Source organism: Nyctibius grandis, chromosome 9 (assembly GCF_013368605.1).
Source record: "Nyctibius grandis isolate bNycGra1 chromosome 9, bNycGra1.pri, whole genome shotgun sequence".
NCBI classification, from domain to species: Eukaryota; Metazoa; Chordata; class Aves; order Nyctibiiformes; family Nyctibiidae; genus Nyctibius; species Nyctibius grandis.
In genome coordinates, this window is record NC_090666.1 from 28,381,674 (window position 1) to 28,400,822 (window position 19,149).

A 19,149-nucleotide genomic window follows, 5' to 3' on the forward strand; every position below is an offset into this window, starting at 1 on the left:
TTCTGTGATTCTGTGATTCTGAGAAAAAACTGCATTTTTAAGTTTGAGATGCCTCACAACAGCACTCCTGGCCAGCTTTTCCTTGATTCCTCAAAACAGTCCTGCTTTTCCTAGCTAAGAACATTTGCAGAAGAAAAAAGAACGCATGGAATAAAATAAGAGTTGAATCTGCAGAGGAGGAACCGTGCAGATGCACGTTCTTGAACTAAACCAACACCTGAACAGGTTACGAATGGCTCCCCCGAGACCAGACAACCCTCTTATTCCTCAGCAGTGAGCAACTATAGATAATTCCGGGTGAAAAAAATGATCCATCAAGGAAAAGATTTATCAAAGAAAAAAAAATTGCAGGTTTCCGATGCGATCCAGGAAAACCTCTTGGCCAATCGTTGCAGCAGCAGTAATTGTTCTAAATCTATCAATAAAGTTAAGCTGCCCCTTCATTGACTGCAAACACCAATTTCTTTCATGGAGGATTATAAGTTGATGTTCATGGTCTCTCTACCACCATTACGGTGATAAACAGTTTAAACTACATCAGGATCTGACATGTAGATCAATTCTGCGTCCATAAAGAATCTACACAAGAGGTTCTTGGACAGGGATTTACTGCCCCCAGTTTTTATTCTCTCTTGCTGCTAAAATTACTTCTGTCAAGTACTTACAAGAGTAAGGAAAAAAAAATGTAAAAAGAATTAATTTTTCATGTGCTGCTGGGAACAGCCTTTTTAAATTTCTGAGTTTTTAAGGCAAATATGTTACTGCATTTAAAATTATGCTGAACAGCAGGTGGTATTTAGCTAAATAGTGAGCCAGTCGCATGACACGCTCACTATCAAGCAGACAGCAATTTGAAACACTGAACTAAGCTGCCTAGATTTTCTCTGAGGGCAGTCACAGGTTTCATGTTACCAGTGCCAAATTATATTAGACATTTAATTTTAAACCTCAGGTACTTAAATGTAAAACCTTACAACAGTAATAGTCATAAAGCAGTGGGGCATTCCATTTCAGAGAATGGATTTTTCTATTTTTCCCCTTTAATTTAACCAGCACCTCCTGTTTTGTGGCTCTGCCCACTACAAAGTAATTTATCTAATTAGGAGATGTTCACAGCTGCTTGAAAGACAGAAGCCCCAGGAAATCAAAGGTCTGGTTTGGAAGACTTTGAAAAGTTCTCCAGAGCCACACAAAGTATTAATTTAATGTGAAAAAAAGGTGCAGAGAAAAATTGAATCCCAATATGTTATTTTGTCTACAATAAAACCATGTGACAATAAGCAGGCATATTCTCCAGTACATTGGCATTTGAATTCCGAAAGATGCTTAGCTTCTTGCCATACCTGCTGCTTTCACAGTATTATCTTTTTATGACTAAAATCCAAAAATCCTTTAATGGAGGGAAAAAAACCTCTGAAATTAAAAAGAGTTTTTCATGCGTCAACTTGCCAGTATAAAGGACACATCTATGAGCTTACCGACAGATGATACACTGATAGCAATGAATTATTCCTGAGGTTTTGTAGCAGTTTTATTGCAATACTTCTGTTTCTGCCGACCCTTAGTTGCCTGAAACTCACCGTTAGTATGATTTTCCCCACATATTTAAAAAAAGAAAAGCAACTTTTCATTGTCTTTTAAAATTAGAATCTCTGCAAGAAATGATTCAAGTCAGGCTTATCCAGAAGTACCCACCAGTCACCTGCATTTTTATGAATAAATATTTCATAGATAATTCCAGCTGTCATCTCTTTTGAACCAGAAGTAATCACATATGAACATCAAGTCAGAAAAAGGTACTGCGCACACTTGGAGTACAGAGCTCGTGTGGGAGAAAAGGTCCCCTTCACCAGAAATTTAAAACTAGCTGAAGCGCAGCATGAGGAGCACAAGGCAAGTTCAGGAAGTATCTCCAAAGTAGAAACAGCATTACAAAGTAAAGGGGAAGGGAAGGGGCAGGAATTTAGGTTATATTTCTACTTTTCCACATATTAATTACACACCACTTTTAGGAACTCACTGAATTCTGCACTTTGAAGATTTTCATCTGCTGCAGCCTCAGTTGTCACATCTGGCACCAAGGAGCAAGGGGACGGGATCTGCTCACTTGTCTGTAAGTACGTCAAGGACAAGAGACTACACCTTGGTTTTCACTTGCCTGCCTTCTAGTGCAAACATACAATATTCTCCAACTTTGAAGAGCTACAGTGTAAAAGAAGGGTGCAAAAAGCCAAAACTTTGGTATAAACTTTTAAAAGGGAAATAGAATGAAGGTGGATTAAAATGACGAAGCGGCTCGGGAAAGGGGAGAGGAATATACAGCCTTAACTGTGAAACCAGTTTGGTCTAAAGGAATCCATGTAGGGGAATGCTGACTGCCCTAGAAGACTAACCAGCTTCCAAAGGAGAGGCTGAGTTGGGTGGATCAGAAGAGAACAGCGCTGAAGCATTTTATCCTGCTGCTCAGCAGTATCTCCGGCTGTCACTCAGGCAGCAATAAAGGGTGCTTGCTTTAGAAAATTCTTGATTAAAATCTGTACCATTCTGATGCAAATACCATGTTCCTGAAGATGCTGCCCACAAGTTTAGAGCTCCAGGAATGCACGTGCTTCAGCAACTACCAACTTGAGAGCTAATGCCACTCAGAGGCAAGGTGGCCATGATTTTAAACCCCCTGTTCTCATAAAGTAGCACTGAAAAGCTGTTCAAAACTGCTTAAAAACCCAGAGACAATATTAGGGCTATACTCCAATTCAAACCTTATACAGATACATACATATATATACACACACATATATATATGGGACATGTGAAATAGTTTTGATACTCCTATAATTGTCACTATTTTAGAGATAGCCATCAGAAATGGCTTTCTTCCTCCCTTCTCCTGTCCTATTCACACTTCTCCCTGTTATCCATATTCTCCATTTCTTCTCAGTTCATTCTTCTCTTTCACACACTCATCTCCTTTTCCCATCTGTTCATGAACTTTCCATGGTTTCTCCAACTGCCTATTAAACCCCACGCTCCTGGACATGTGTGCTTCACCAGGATGACCCACCTCTGCAGCACACCCCAACAAAAACACCCGAGTCCTAGCTCGCCCACCACGGCTGCTCCAAGGATACTCTCATTTGCGTAGGCAGTAGGTCAGCTACAGGTGAAGAGCATTATATCTCTGTCCTTCCCAGGCACTCCATCAAGGCCAGATGCACCGTTTTGTTACCAAATATCATGTATACCCTTTAAAAAACAACCACCCTTGTCTCACTGTTACAATTTAATCGTTGCAAAACACCATCTGGAATAGCATTTGCTCCTTTTAATACTGTTAAATGCTCCACAGAGAAAACTCTATGACTATGCCAGTAGTGTGCAGACATTAAAGCAAGAGCACAGCTGAGAAAGGACATGCTGACAAAAAGATCTGGAGGATAATTCACTGCTAATACCTACCACACAGAGTAAGGAAATAAGAACATCAAGTGAACAACCTACATTACGTACCTGAAATTAAAATTAAGCAGTATTATAATTATATTAGCTCTTCCTGCTGAAAAAGTATTGTATTGATCTATTCTCTTGTTATCTAATTTCTCCTTTTCTCTCAGATGCTAGAAGTTTGGCTTCCAACAGAGCATCTGGGTGAGCATCAGGTTGTGGGTTGTTTTTTTTTCTCTTTTTAAAAAAGCAAACCACCAAATTCCCCCTTCACCCCAAAGCAGATAAGCCTCCCCCAGCTCCAGGTTTCTTACCACTGCTAATGCCAGAGTTTGCAATGACTGTTGCCTCACTCCACTGATCTGCACTGGAGACCGAGTAAGAGCGCTGATGCATACCATCCGGACGACTGTTGAAGGAGACTAGACTGATCCCACTTGCCATCTGAGACACAGATGTGCTAGTAGTCACGTTCCCTAGACACAAATGGAAAACAAATCGTGTCAATAGTGAAGACAAAATTGATTTGCATGAAGATGGATGGGTGCATCTTAACACAGCAGAAAAGGGATTACTTAACCAACGCAAAAACCAATGCAGCCTTCCCTGAAACTCTGAAGACAATGGTCCTGTGACCAGCTTGGGGCACCACATATTTCAGCAGCCCCCTCAAACCCACCTAGGAACTTCTGACAACAGAGCCTAAGTTTTCCAAGATGTCAGCTCATTCTGTTCATTCACTTTCTGGAAAACACAATCTTCCACAACCCTGCTACCAGTCACATTTTGTAGAGGTTCTCCTACAGGCACAGCACGAAGGACAGACTGAGCATAGAAAATAATTTTATTCCTGAAAACCACCGTTTACTTAAGTAACCGAGACGAGACAACTAAGCCAACCCAAAGAGTTTAAAACAATCTACCTCTAAATAATATTTCACATAAGTATGTTCCCCAGCTGAAGCCAAGAACACACAGTGAAGGGGAGCAAATAACTACGAGCATTGTGGGACCGAGCAAAAAACTTATTCGGATTTTTGATCTTAAAACAATATCGTGACAGAAAGCACACATCAGAGGCTTGTTCCATTGACTGCAAATATCATTCCTGTGTCTTGTCCCACAGCAACACACCCTTCACAACTCTTAACTGAAGGTCTACAACACAAAAGGTGAGACACAAAGAACACCCTTTACCCAGTGAACACTAGAAACCATTTTAGTATTTTCATGATCATTGAGGTCTAGGACAATAAAATGCTGGGAGGCGTGTGTGAGGGGGAGTGACAGGGACAGGTTTCTCGCCATAAAACAGAAGTATGATCTGGTTGAATAAATTTTAGAGTTGGAACAATTAAAACCTTTCCAGAAACTCAGGTTTCTGATGGTCTTACTCACAACTTGGTACATTTTATTCCATGCCTAGCACAGGACTTGCATATTATAAAGATGCAAATACTTTACAATGCTAGTGTCACTCCTTGTGGCATGCTCTCAAAAGGTACCCCATAGGTCTTCTACCAATGCAAGAATACTCTTTAAAAACACATGTAAAGGGAAAGAAACAGACACAATTTTATAAAATACCCTAACGCTTTGCATTTCCATTGCACCTTCTACTGATGAGTTCAGAAAAATTAATGAATTAATTTTCAATGCTCCTGTGAGGTTGTTAATTATCTGCTATCATTTCCCCCATTTTTCAGAGGTTAAATGACCCAGGGCCACAAAGGAAGATTGTGGCAGACTTGCAAATAAAACCCAGATCTCCTGACTCCCAGTTCTATCATTATGTCTTTTCCCAGAGCAGCCTTTGGGAAGACAGCAGAGCTTAGTGAACTACTTTGTGTTTATTAGAGTTGGCATAATTGTCCCTTTCTTTCCTCTCCTTTCCCAAGACTAAATCTCATCTTTAGTCCTTAACACAGATCCATCACTACAGTACCTGTCCACCTGAGTCTCAAATGCACTTATTCAGCCTCAAGAACCTCTATCTGGCAATCTCTGCTTTGTAGACATGAGATACATAATGAAAAACTAATTTGCTCAATTATGCAAAATCTAAGGTGGATTTTGGAACTACGTTGGGACCTCCCAAGGCAGTGCTTTAGCTACTGGCGCATAATTCCTCTCTAATCACCTTCCCTGGGCCACCCTTTTGTCCAAAAGAATTCCATAATCAGAGAATCATCTGTCAAACTGTTGAAAAAATTCATGCCTCCAACAACTGGTCCTCTTCAGGCCATTGAGTGCTTGACCCCATTGACTAAGAACAATTAGCTAAGGCTGGTGTTTTAGCACCTTCTAAAGACATCTTCCAAAGAAACAATCAGCAAAGAACTCAGACCTACAGAAACGACTGTACAAAGCAGAGGATCAAATTATAGCTCAGCACATTAAAGTCACGATAGAAAATGGGAACACTAGCTGACAGTACATATTTTGATGTCTCTTATAAGAAATACCTCCTTCCAAATGTACTTCTGTGATGCCGCTGATGCTCACTTTGAAATGACCAGCAGGGTTTTCCTTGGGTTTTCACAATCCAGAAAAACTATGAACATTAATGAATTATTTTGATGATACACCAAATTAAAGGGAGTGGCTGACATGGATGACAGAGCTTGAGACCAAACGGACTCTAGCAACTTGAGATTTAGGCCCACATAAACACCATGTCATTCAACAAGGAGAAGTCCTAACCTCTGGCTCCTGGGGTAGAACAACCTGGTGTAGCAGCAGAGGCTGGGGACCAGTTGTTTGAGTAGCAGCACTGCTGTGAAGGACTCAAGAGTCAACAATGGATGCCAGAATGTCTGTTAACACTGTACTCAACACAAACCACCATCTGGGCACACCATGACGGGCATCTGAAACACTGTACTCAGTTCTGGGTCCCCCACTTTAAGAGGACTGTTGGGAAATGGGAAAAGAGCCAGCAAAGAACTGCCAATACAGTCAAAGGTCTAATACACAAGGCCCATGAGTGCTGAAGGAGTTGGGCTGGTTTAGACTGCTGAAGAGGAGGATAATGGCTAATCTAATAGCTATCTACAGCCACCAGAGGACACTTCTAAAGATGAGGGAGCCAAAAGCTTTTCAGTTATAGATGATATAAAAAAGCAGCAACACTACAGCTTGGAAAGTTCAGATGAAGCACTGGAACAGGCTACCAAAAGAAGCTGGGGGATTCTCCATCCTCTCAAGTTTCCAAAGCTCAGCTACACGAAGACACAGCTGAACTTACCCAACACAGGTGACAGTCCTGCTTCTTCAAGCAGGAGAATGGTGCAGATGATCTCCAGAGGTCCCTTTCAACCAACGTTTCCAGGGTCTCTGAATGACTAAACGGTCTTTTTCTTTTTTCCTCCCCCCAAAGCAAAACAAGACAACCTTCCTGAGCTCAGAAGCTACTCTGTATTCCCATTTGATTAAAAATATTTTCAACAATTCGCACTTTGATACATCTAAGCAGCAAAATGGCTGCTGTTCCTTTGACTGCAACTTCAGCTGCAGTCGTAGGATAATAGATTACCTACAGGTCCTTTACATTTGTACTGTTTTTAAATGAACTTACAGAAAAGTTAGCAACTTTTTTCTGATCTTGTTTCTGATTTTGTTTATTAGCCTTTAACATTACAAATGAGTTTACCAAATAAAACTTGCAGGTGACAATTATGTAGCAGATTAATCCAAACTCTTTGCTTTGCTCTGTTTTTGCTGTAGCACCTTTTTGGGCATCTTTAAGATTATTACTGGTAAATGGCTTTGGAAACAACTTATTTTTTTACTATATTTTTCATTATATTTTCACTATTTTTTCATTGTACTTCTGGCATCTACCCTGCTGGACTCCAGCAATGCCACAGAAGTGCCCTTTTAGCCTATAGCCATCTTTCACACTGCGCCACATAAAATGGGAAGCTAAGTTTGATGAACTGAAAAAGCATCTTTGTAACAAAGATCATGAAGGAGAAAACTGGTATGTGAAAGTTGAGATGGAGAGTTTCCTAGGTATCATTGGAAAATGGAAACAATTACTGGACATCTTTGCCTGGATGACACATCCCCATTACTCTGTGCTGGGTGGTTGAGTTGCAGAGAGCAGCAGTATTCGTATGTTGACATCTTTCGCCTAGTTCACAAATTTTTGAACAGAAGTGTGCAGTCACTTTCTAATCACAATGCAGTATCAAACGTTTAAAAGGATACCCAGCATAATATCAAGACTTTTACATCATCATGTCAGCACCAAAAGCTCTACTTTCACCTTAATGCCATCTTCTGAAACTCCACACCCCACGTTATGACATTAACCTATTGAGGAAGTGACTTAATTTGGCAAACAAAATAAGAATTTTTCTTTCACTTCACATTTCTGAAAGGTATGGGCTGCTAGCAACAACCAGGTGCAAAATCCCAGCATGTAATACTTCACTGATCAAAGATGCAACTCAACTCTGCCTTTTCTATTGCCATAGTCCAATAACCCTGCTACCTGCAACCCTTGTGATAACATTTGTTGAAGGTCAAAATCCACTTTGTTCACGTGCTGTAAGATTTTAATGATATATCAGACCACGCAAACCAGAATCCGTGGGTAGATAGCAGAAGGGCTGGTCTACAGAAAACAGAGCATGCCCTTTCCTCTCCCCTTCCTCAAAGTGTTCAGCTCTAGCACAAACTTGTTACTTACAACCTTATTTAAAAATCATTATTTTCCAACCCACTGCTAATTTTCCCACTTCTCAGTGTCATCACAGCATGCCTAGGACATGTATTCCACCACCCCAGTAGGCACTAATGCTGTCACACCAAAACAAGGACTACTGGAAGTCAACTGCTGTTCTTGCAAACTTTGTATGCTGCACAAAGCTTCTACAAAACAGTCTTACTTTTTTTTCCTTTCTATAATAGGCAAACCCCAATCCAGACCTCCACAAAGCAATTGTCCTTTCTTTTTGCTGAAGGATAAAGCCTCAACAGCAATCATCTCCATCTTTTAGCAGACAAGCGAGAGCCATACTCATTGAAGAGTAAACTCTGTATATTGCGTTAGGCACGTGAAGCCTTTACGTCAAGCTCTCACAAGTAACGCCTTGATGCATTCTGCATCTGTTGTCTCCCCCATTTGTACACTTATACACACACAGGTGTATATCTATCTATATGTAGACAGATAGACACATATCCCAATGTAAACATGAAATCCATGGTCAGCTACCTGGCCCATTCTGGAGTTGGGAAAGAGTGCCTCTTCAAATACATCAGATATGCATCAGCTGGTTGCTTAAGTTGATTAGCAGGGGGCAGTTAAATTACTATGCTAATCCATGTATTCTCAGACTGTTTCCTTGATATGGATATGTGTATATGCTTACTGGGAAGCCTTGATTAGTTCAAGCTTCAATGTGTCAAAGGCTCCAGATTCTTTCCGAAGAATAATTTTAGCTGTACTCACAACCCTAATGTGTGGGAGCTGATTTGAAAAGGTACTTACCTCTACCATATGCTATTTTTCTTTAAACAATTTGCATTTCAAAGTGAATATGGCATTTATATTTGAATGAATATCAGTATGTTGCCAGAAATGGCCTCAAATGAGCAAAAAAAGATGCTGGTCTCCTCTTGAACAAAAATGTTTTCATCTACCAAAGGAGCATCAAAGGAAGAGTTCCTCTTTCTAGCTCAAGCCAGCTTTATTAAAACTACCTTTTCTGATATTATAAAATACCCTGTTATGATCGCGCTTACAAAACGTTCAAACAATTAAGCTCTACAAAACCCATTCAAATTAAGATTCAAGGTAATTTCCAGGTTTGGTCAATGCCCAGCAGAAGAGCCTCTAAGAAAAGTGAGGGTGCTCACACAAAATCCAATTTATATATCCATCTATTCAGTGTAAATAGCTGCAAACAGCAAAGAGCAAGTAAAGACAAGAGACTCAGCATAAGAGGAATTAAGCAGAGGAGTGCATGCTTGTGTGCACGCATATGTGCATTAAGAGGCTGATAGAAACACACGCGCCGGCGACAGAACGTGTCTCCATTGCCTATGCACAGAGGGACTCACTTTGGCTCTTTGTGCACAGTTGTTTCAGATTTATGATACAACAGACGATAAATGCAACGTCGGATTATGATACTTAGAAACATGATGAAAATAACAAAGATCTATACAAACACAGGACCATACAAGGGGCTAAATGTGCATTTAGTCAGTAAAAAACAAAAGATAAAGACTGAGTATTACAAACATTTTAACAAAATATACAATAATGTTTAACATAAATGTTATCTTACATATATGCAGTAACCTGCCCAACACAAAAAAAGAAACTACTCAGGGTTTTTGTCATGTTGCTCTTGGAACAGAACAGTAGGGTGGTCAGCATTTTAGCAATTCCTCTTTTGCTGTCTTTTAACTTAATAAAAATAATCATCACTGGACAGCACAGGTTATTTTAACAGCCACGTCACTTTAAACTAAGCTGTCACCAACTACGCCACTCAAGAATTACAAACGCAGAATGAATATAATTCACAACTATACCCTAAAAAGTGAGACACAGGCGGCGACTTAAATACACGGAGGTGTTCTCCATCTCCTGCTGCAGGCACATTTGTGATTTCTCCCAAACAAATCACTCAGTTACAAGAAGTTATATTCACGAGTGCAACTAATATACTCTTGAATTTATGAGACGAGCAGACACTGCAAGAATCGTGAAGCAGAACTATATTTTTCCACAAAGCAGCAGCGTATGAGACCCGCAGAGAGCAGCGGCACAGAAAGATCGCATCAGATGAAGTACAGCCTACTGCTATGCCTTCACCATGGCCATGTTTTATTTGTTACGCTCTTCATGTTCACAATGAGTTTCTCTTCCAAAAAAAAGAAAGAAACCTCTTAAGGCCAGAGGGCTGCGCTCACCAGCTGTTAGAACTAATGAAAAATACATTAGAGTTGTAGGTCAGGAAATCCTGACTCTTGATATCAGAGGGTTAATTGTTTCAAATCATGTTGGGTCAATTTCTGTTGCAGGAATACTGCCTATTCTTGAAATGCCCTCTAATTCAGGCACTGTCAAGTAGATTAGACTGGCTGTTGGTCGCCCGTTCAAAATCCATACCCAACACCGCTCCCTTAAGTTTCTTCAGGCATCAGGGTGCAAAAGGAAAGTGAGAGAGCCGCAAAAAGATGAAAAGCATTCCCTTCCCTGTTCTTCAATTCTGCATTATGTTTATATTTAATTCCCAGTGTTATACATACATCTTTCCAGAGAACAAAACTTCCGTTAAGTGCCACTTTCTGCCATCTGCTTTGCCTATAAATATGAACGCTGGGACAACTCCTGCTTATCTGAGGGAAGCTTGGGGATGGCTCTTCTGAGTTCCATCAGTTTGCTGCTGCACATCCCAGCATCCATCTTTTTCAGATGCACCCTCTTTCCTTTGCTAACTCCAGAGATAGCTCATGCCCAGCACTGAAACCCAGGTAAACTGCTACTTACTATCCCGACAGCACCATGACTTCTGATCAAGTAGAGCAACGTCCACATAGGAAAGGAAGGTGTTGCCCAGGTGTCAGAGCACTCTATGGCCATGCTCTCAGGATGATCAGCTGTGGGACCAGGGTTGGAGAGCTCCAAATTCCATAACCAGGTTCTTGAGTGCGGTTATTCAAGGGGGAAAAAAATCTACTAAAGTATCATTATGGATTCCATTTTGATCTGATGGCAGCGTGCAAACAGCATATAAGCCATGGGCTTATCAGGGATCTAAAGTAACTTTAGGTTACTTGTACATGGAATAAGAAAGAGTGAGATGACAGTATCTTTCCAAAACACACTGGTTCCAGTATTGGAACTCTCCTTCAACACACTGACAATCATTTTCAATACTGTAGCAGACAACTTGCTTGTGGGTTTATCTTATTTTTATTTTTTTTTTTTCAGAAGCATTTATTATCTGAACAAATTTCCTGAAAATAAGCAGCTATTAATAGAGGAAGACCTTCCATCTCACAGCCTGGCTGGGCAGCCTCTGCGAACCAGGCTTGATTAGTAGCATACAAACCAAGAAGGGTCAATACTAATGAACTAAACAAGGCAATGCCAAGAAATATTCTGGCAGTGAAGGACATGGTGCTGGGAGTATAACGAGAAAAGCTATCATTCTCAAAGCATGCCAAACCATCACAGCAAGTGCAGAGGAAAATGAAGCCATCAGAGGAGACATCTCTTCTAAAAGAAAGCTGAATCCAAGATCTTCACCAAGGGCTTCTGCTCAAGATCCCAGACTATTTGTTTTGCTGGGATCAAAGTGTGCTTTTCGTTTCCCAGTAGGCATGTTACTATTTTTTTCAGTAGTTTTAACAAATAACAGTAATAAATAAGGTCTGCTTTGCGTTCTGGGCAAGTCCTGATCGAGGTTATATGCTTGTTAAGGGACTGCATCTTTAAGACCCAGAGGTGACCAGTTTACACCGGCAAATGCTCTACTTTGTATTGCTGTTATTAGGTTGCAAATTCTGTTAATGATTGTGAATTTAATTTTGCGAAAAAATAACGGCGCAAAATCATGCAATTCCGAGGTATTACGCTGCTCGCACGTAAAGCAAAGCATGTGTAGGGGCCTGAGGCAAAAGATGTAAAATGCCTCCTAATCCCTTCGACTGTCTGTGGAAGTTGTTACTAATGCAATTGGAGGTGGAGGGGGGTCTTACCTGCATGCTGGATCTACATCGAAAGCTGGTAAGATTAACCAAACTAACTTTGAGAGCTTTCCATGAGCCTACAAACCTCCCCAAACCCTGTGAGCTGCAACCAGAGCCTCTTCGGGATGGGGAGGGATGATTGCTGTCATCCAAATATCCTCCAGACTCTTAAGAAAATTGAACAAAGAAACTTTATTTTTGAAAAAGAGACAATAGATACAAATGCGAGATGACTTTTTTTTTTTATAGCTATTGCCACTGTAACAGCAGCTAAGTGAATGCATGTCTGCAGTGTGAGCAGTTTTGATAAACAGCCTCTGCGGGCCACACAACGGGGATAATGTATCCTTAAGTACTGCCAATGAGCTGCCATTCTGCACAGCCAATTACTTCTGTGCGTCTGTCACTCAAAGGAAAAATGACTGAGCCCATTAGATCAAACCTTTGTCACTGTTCCTAATGCACTCTTAGGCCTCATTAATCTGAGGGAGCAGCAACACAGCCGCCGGTGCCTCATTGCCTCCCCCACAACAGGCCCACGTGAATCTTCTCATCTCTCCCCCAAGTGCACCACGTTAATCAAGCTCTCCTTATTACCCCGGTCCCTGTCACGGCGGAGAGCGCTCTCTCTCTTAAATGCTCTCATTATGGTCCATCTTTAGAGCCGGCTGAGTGGGGAAAAAAAAAAAGAGTCAGAGAGAAAGAGAAGAGGAAAAAGCAAGTCCGATCACATTAATATTCATGACAATAATTAGTATTCTAGGTCACTGAATATTCATGCTATTAGTTTGGTTTTTTATGGGTTTGCTGGATGTCCTGATTGCTGGAGTGTGGAGGAAAACAGCATGGTTGGGACTTTAGATGTCAACGGCAGTTCAATACTCAAAACACATTTGTGAATTTTTTTTCCCTTTTGGTAAATCAGCTTCAACCCTCCTGATGGCTTTAATATTTTAAAATCACTGGGGGAAAAAGAACGAGCAATTCTGCAAAGGTCTTAACATCCAATGGGTTAGTATTACAACGCGTAACCGTCAAAACTCATCGAGATTGCATCGGGTGGACAAGACAGATCTATGATTTTATTCAGGATACAGTGCCAACGGAGGCATGAAAATCAACCAGAGTGAAACAGTCACAGGCTGAGCAGCAATGACTGCATCTTGTCCGGCATCTACAGTCATCCGCCTGAAGCTTCATGACATGTTTCTACCGTTTATCTACCTACCCCTCATTAGAGATGGGTGCCATTTGCCCACTGTAAGAACGAACTGTAAGAGTTTGTTATTTCCTTCTTTCCCAAAAGAGAAAATCTAAGCACTCTTTTTTTTCTCAGTATTTAACAAATGAAGTGTTTTTATCAAATATTTATTTCATTAACACGAATATCTGCCCTGCTCCTTTTTTTCCCCAATATTAACGCATATAGTTAATATTGCATATAGCAATATAACGCATATTAACAGTGCAAGTTTCTTTCTCTCTAATTCTGGACAGGGCAAATCCTAGTCCAAAGGAACTGGAGAAGACAACCTTGAGGGATCCCCCTCTAGTGGGATGAAAGGGAAATCTCTGATGCACTTAAAATTGGGCTTTTCTTCCTTTGAAACGAGCAGACTGACAACGTCTGCTTTTGTTCACTACAGCGGTGTATCACTGAACTAACAGCAAACCCAACCAAATGGAAAATTGACTTGGGTGATTAATGACAAAAGTAAGTCACAAACTTGCATTTGCGATCTGTGGCAAAACCATAAAACTCACGCTCAAGTTGAAGAGCGGAAAACGTTTCACGTTAAGTCAAGTCATCTCACGTACCACATTTGACTACAAAATTAGTAGCAAATAACAACCAATCACCACCCTCTGGCCTCTTGGGTAATCCATCAGATAAAATCTGGCACTATCAAGTCACACACTGCCTTGTACTGAGGAGTCATGTACAAGTCAGGACTTCAGAGCAGATTCAAGACTTTAGGACTCAGTTCTGCATCTATTTGCAAAGGCACCCAAGATCTATAGGCTTGGGAGCAATTGCCTACGCTAGCAAACTCCTGGCTTGATGCACATTTTTACTCATCGTCAGCCTGATCGTAACATCTGAATCCTCACAGTAACCTCCAATTAAAAAAATATTATTCCATGATCTACAAAAATACCGACGAAGTCAGTATACTTCAGATTGAGACTTGAATTCACAATGCAATGCAACAGACAAGTGATCCTACCCATGGTTTTACACCATGCTACTCCTCCTTCAGATGGCACGCCACACTTCAGCGGGTACTGGTTCTCTCCGGACTCAGCAGCTATTAATTCAGATATTGTGGAAAATGGCTACCCAGTGGGACGGGTAAGACTGTAGATATAAGTTCGGCTTACAAGGGGAAAAAAAAAAAAAAAAAAAGCAGTGGTTAAAGAATGGAATTATTAGACAGGTATTAGAATCTAAAGACACCACGTCAGAAATCTTACTTTGAAGGTATACTGGTCTAATTGAAACATCAATTCTCTACCTTTCTAAAAGAAAAATCTGGAAGGCAGTCCATTCCAACTCAGCCTGATTCCAAGCACTTCAGTGTAAAATAAGATTACTTAATGATCACTGCGTTGATTTGATAGATGATCACAATTAATAACAGACAGAAAACTCACATTTATGAAAATGTGAAGATGCCGTTCTTATAACACGTCTGAAATGTCACATACAGTTAGGGGATAACAACCTTTAGCATACTTAACGATGCCTACGTAGCTAACACATTTTAGGATACTTCACATACTGTACAGTCAGTATTGTAAGTAAATTTAATAGCACCAAATTATTTAAATGAAGTGTTAATCAGGAATCAATTTATCTCCACACCATAAGCTATTTTTAGATGTGAACTTTCTACATCAGTGGCTCTTGCTGCAGCTCAGGCTTTGGGTTGTTTGTAGAGGAGAAGAAATAAATGATTCCTGGGAGAGCTTTCAGGAATAAGTTCACCCTCAGGTCACCAGCTCAACTCCAACCCAACTTGGGAGTAATTGAAACCCAGGCCCACTCTTGTCTAAAGTCAGCTTCTAAAAGGCAGAAAGACTTGGCCAGCAGCTGACTTACAGGAGCGCTGGCCCTTCTGACATTGCTGCAATATGCTACCAACTATTAGATGAAGTTGGAACTGAAGCTACTCTCTTCTGTAGTACTTCCAACCGAGATGCCGCAACAGAATGATGTTCACTGCCATGTACATTTAATTTAAGTTACTTAAGCATCATTCAACAACTTTAAGATACAACAAAAGTAATGTAACTTCAAATTAAAGGGAACAGACTTCCATGTACCCCAACTCAGAGATTCCTACCAAGGTAGCATACAAGTACAAGGTTCTTGCGTAAAGCCACAGTCAAAAATCTGTTATTTAAAGCCTTCATATAACAAAATGAAAACAACCTCCCACCCCTTCGTATTGCCTGGGAGAAGTGGCCGCACAGGATCCCAATTCCTACAGGATAAACCCCAAATTGCACCTCCAAGAACTCAAGAAAGCCCAGAGACCAGCTTTAACTTTTAAGGTGTCATGGCAGAACTTCTAGGGAGAGAAAAATCAACCTGTTTCCAGGCAAGGTGTCTGGGCTGGCAACAGCAGAAACAGCCTTACCTTCTACTCATTTGTTTTCTGACAGAGTACAGAAAACACTGCCATTTCTCCCTGCTGTTTTCACTTCCAGTTTGGTTACTGTCCTACCATGACTATACACAACAAGGGAAAACTCTTTTTCCCAGCTCTTGTGCTCATGTGGAAACCCAGCAGGAAAGATTCACCTTGAGGTTTTTTTCTTCATAAATTCTCATATAGGTGTTTTTTTTTGTTGTTGTGTTTTTTTATGGTTTTTTTTTTTTTTTTTTTTTTTTTTTTTTAACATCTCTGTAATGGAAACTCTCAAGGAGGACTGGAACTTGGCTTCTGCTGTTAAGATTATTATTTCCCAGAGATACTCCCTTCCAGATTTTTGGGATGTAAACACATTTACAGATCGGGATAGCTGTCACTGAGAGATGGTTATTACATGTCTGTTTATCAAACAGACTTCAAAACCAGAAGAACTATCTTGTTCAGACAAGGAGGAGTGCCACAAAGCATGACTAAATTCAGTGTGCTAGGAATAACATGCTTTTAAGCTTTTCCTTCTGCACGTGACATCTATGTCAATGAGATCTAACAGAATAAACTTTCACTTACTGCTTGGCCATTATAAATCATATTACCAAATAACCGAGTATACTCTTGAATTCAGGACATCATCTCCCTTATTAGCCTAATTCCTTCTGTTCTTCTCATAGCAATGCTATGGGAAGCACCTTGGGAAAGATCTTCACCGGGCTTAAACATGCAGGAGAAAGAGACTGAACCTGTTTGATGCAAGGTCCAAGAAGGCTTTAGACAGGGAAGGTGATGAGAAGGAAGAGCTCAAGCTGCCCTATTGCCTCACGGACTGTGGTGGGGATTAGAAGAGAATTTGAATGAACTTTTGAGCTCTCTCACGTATGAAGTTCTATGTCTTCTACTTCTAGCAGCAAGCACTGCCTCGCAGAGACACAAGATACCGATGTTCATCCCTTCAGCAATCAAGTGGGAGCTAGGAGATAAAAGCTATCCCCAAAGTGTCTCTTGTGAGATGACTGCTCCTGTTCCCTGACCCACACTATCCCAAGTCTGCCCATATGCCATCCCTCACGCCTAAGCCAAAGGGTACCAATCTCTGAGACAGCATCCCCAGAGCACATATTTTATAAACCCACCAGCTGATAGGCAAGAGACCTATTTACCACCCTATTAGACCAGCCGATGCGCTGGCATCTCTCCAAAATATAAGTAATTTCACTAAGAGACAGAGAAAAGTATCTGCTGAGCACTTGTGAAGGAATGAATTGAAAACACATCAGTTACAGGCAGTCAAATCGACATCAAATACTTATATTTATTGGCAAAGTTGGCACTGAAATCCATATTTAAGGGGCATCTTCTGAGCAGTGTTTAATAATAGACCATCGGTAATTTCAAATGTATAGCACTATTTGACAACAAAAATGCAATGACTGGTTTTGTTTTGATGTTTGAATGAAAATAAGTTCAGACATTTCTAGGAAACACAAGTTAGTGAAAAATAGGTAATCTCGGCTAAGAAATGCTTTTTAGTGGGCCCTGTGCTACCACCACGTATAAGCAAAGATGATGAATTCTATTTCCAGGGGCGATCTTAAACATGACATTTTAATTGAACACAGGTATTCTTTTAATATCTTAGCTTTTTCAATAAACTGTATACAATGCCATAACAGCAGAAGGAAAATTAGTCTGCTCCTGACCACATCAAACAATTAAATGAAATACTATCCTCACTTCTAAGCATGAAGAATATTACTCCAGGTACCAAGTCTGCGCTGGCAAAAAGCACAAGAGAACAGAACACATCACTGTTTTGGGGAAGAGGTAACGCGAAGCAGTGAGAATGTAGAGGATCTGCATGCCTAAAAATAAAAATAGCAAGTGCTGATTCTTTCTGTGCTTGGTCTAAACCTTCTCCCTACAGCAGGTCTGTGCACAGAAACCTCCCAACAAAAAAAACAGTCCCAGACAATTTCAGCCCTGCAATCCGTTTTAAAGTGTTGCTCAAGATGAAGACGGTATTTTGCCAGCACTAACAACTGAGAAAAAGCTCTGAGACAGCACCACAGACTGCAAGAGATAATTTGCAAATGTTTTTAGTTGCATGACAGACAACTGCAGAGATAGCAGAAGTCCTCCCGGCGCTCCAGAAGCTGAGCGCCAAGTACCTATGGGTCTCCCACCCAACAGAAGCTGTGACCCTCTGCATAAAAAACACTGTCAATGTACTTGACTATATGAAAGTTCAGACTAACAAGCCAGGCCCAGCTTATGACAGTGTCTTTTTTACAATACTAACACTCCCCTAACATTTTAAAATCATTCTCTGCAATGCAGCTCTTCAGTCGTACCGGAACACAAGGGTATTGAGAGTGACATATGGACTGATGCACAGCTGAGCTGCTGACAGGTATTTCCCAGATCCAGTCTGTCCTACTATTATTTTTTTATTTTCTTTCTTTTTTTTTTTAAAGTAATACTTTACTGATTAGCAGTTTCTTCTTTTGTTTAACTGAGTAACCACTACTTGGATCAATCACCTTCCTAAAAAAGCTCCTCTGTCCTGCTGCTGCTGGTCATTCTGTCCAGCAATGCATAACCAGACAGACCTCAAATGTGGTCTTTAAGCAAGAAAGATTCAACGAAGGCAGCCTCTTCAGAAGAAACAAGTTCTGTGAAGAAAAACACCAGAGAAGAGACACCACGGCTGATAATGCCCTGAACGTACCAACCTGAATTTCAGAAGCAATGGCTGCAAGGGAAAATACTACAGCGGGTCTGAAACTACTCGTTATGTATGCAGCTGAGGCAGTGAAATACAACCTTAGAGAGACGTGTGCATCTTCTGATCTGACCCTCCTCTCACACCAAAACCTTAGACATCCCCCTTCTACATCCTCCGACACCCAAAGTGGGCAAGAGGCGGCAGGTAGCGAGGTATGACCAGGCTGGCTGCCATGTAGAGCATAAAGCTGTTCAGTCCAGCTTCTCTTCACCTGCTCCCCCCCGTAAGTTACAAAGATGCTTCAAAACTGTTATGCTTCCAGCCAGCTGTAGGAATAATAGAACTAAGACACCAGTCCTTCCTTTATCTATGGAAAGAGCACCATGCAAAGATAAGCAGGTCAAGAATTTGCTTAAAATTAAAGAAGGATCAGTGTAGCATCCCAGCTGCACAAGAGGGGAAACAAAGGTATTCGAGTGGGTAATGACAGAGAAAGCACGTTCAACCTCTCTTGGATACAGGTCTTTTATACATTAGGAGGGCACTCATTATTTTAAGACTTGACCACAGTAGATCTCTTGAGCTGAGGTAACCAGACATCAACAACAGAAA

The 19,149-nt window shown here is 40.8% G+C and overlaps 1 protein-coding gene across 1 annotated transcript in view; it reads right to left on the reverse strand.

Annotated features, from left to right (window-relative positions):
* The window catches only part of AGAP1 (ArfGAP with GTPase domain, ankyrin repeat and PH domain 1), a 400,015-nt gene that overhangs the window by 109,725 nt on the left and 271,141 nt on the right, over nucleotides 1-19,149 (reverse strand). The window contains 1 exon segment of the mRNA XM_068407470.1: nucleotides 3,756-3,917. Coding sequence (XP_068263571.1) covers nucleotides 3,756-3,917 — 162 coding nt within the window.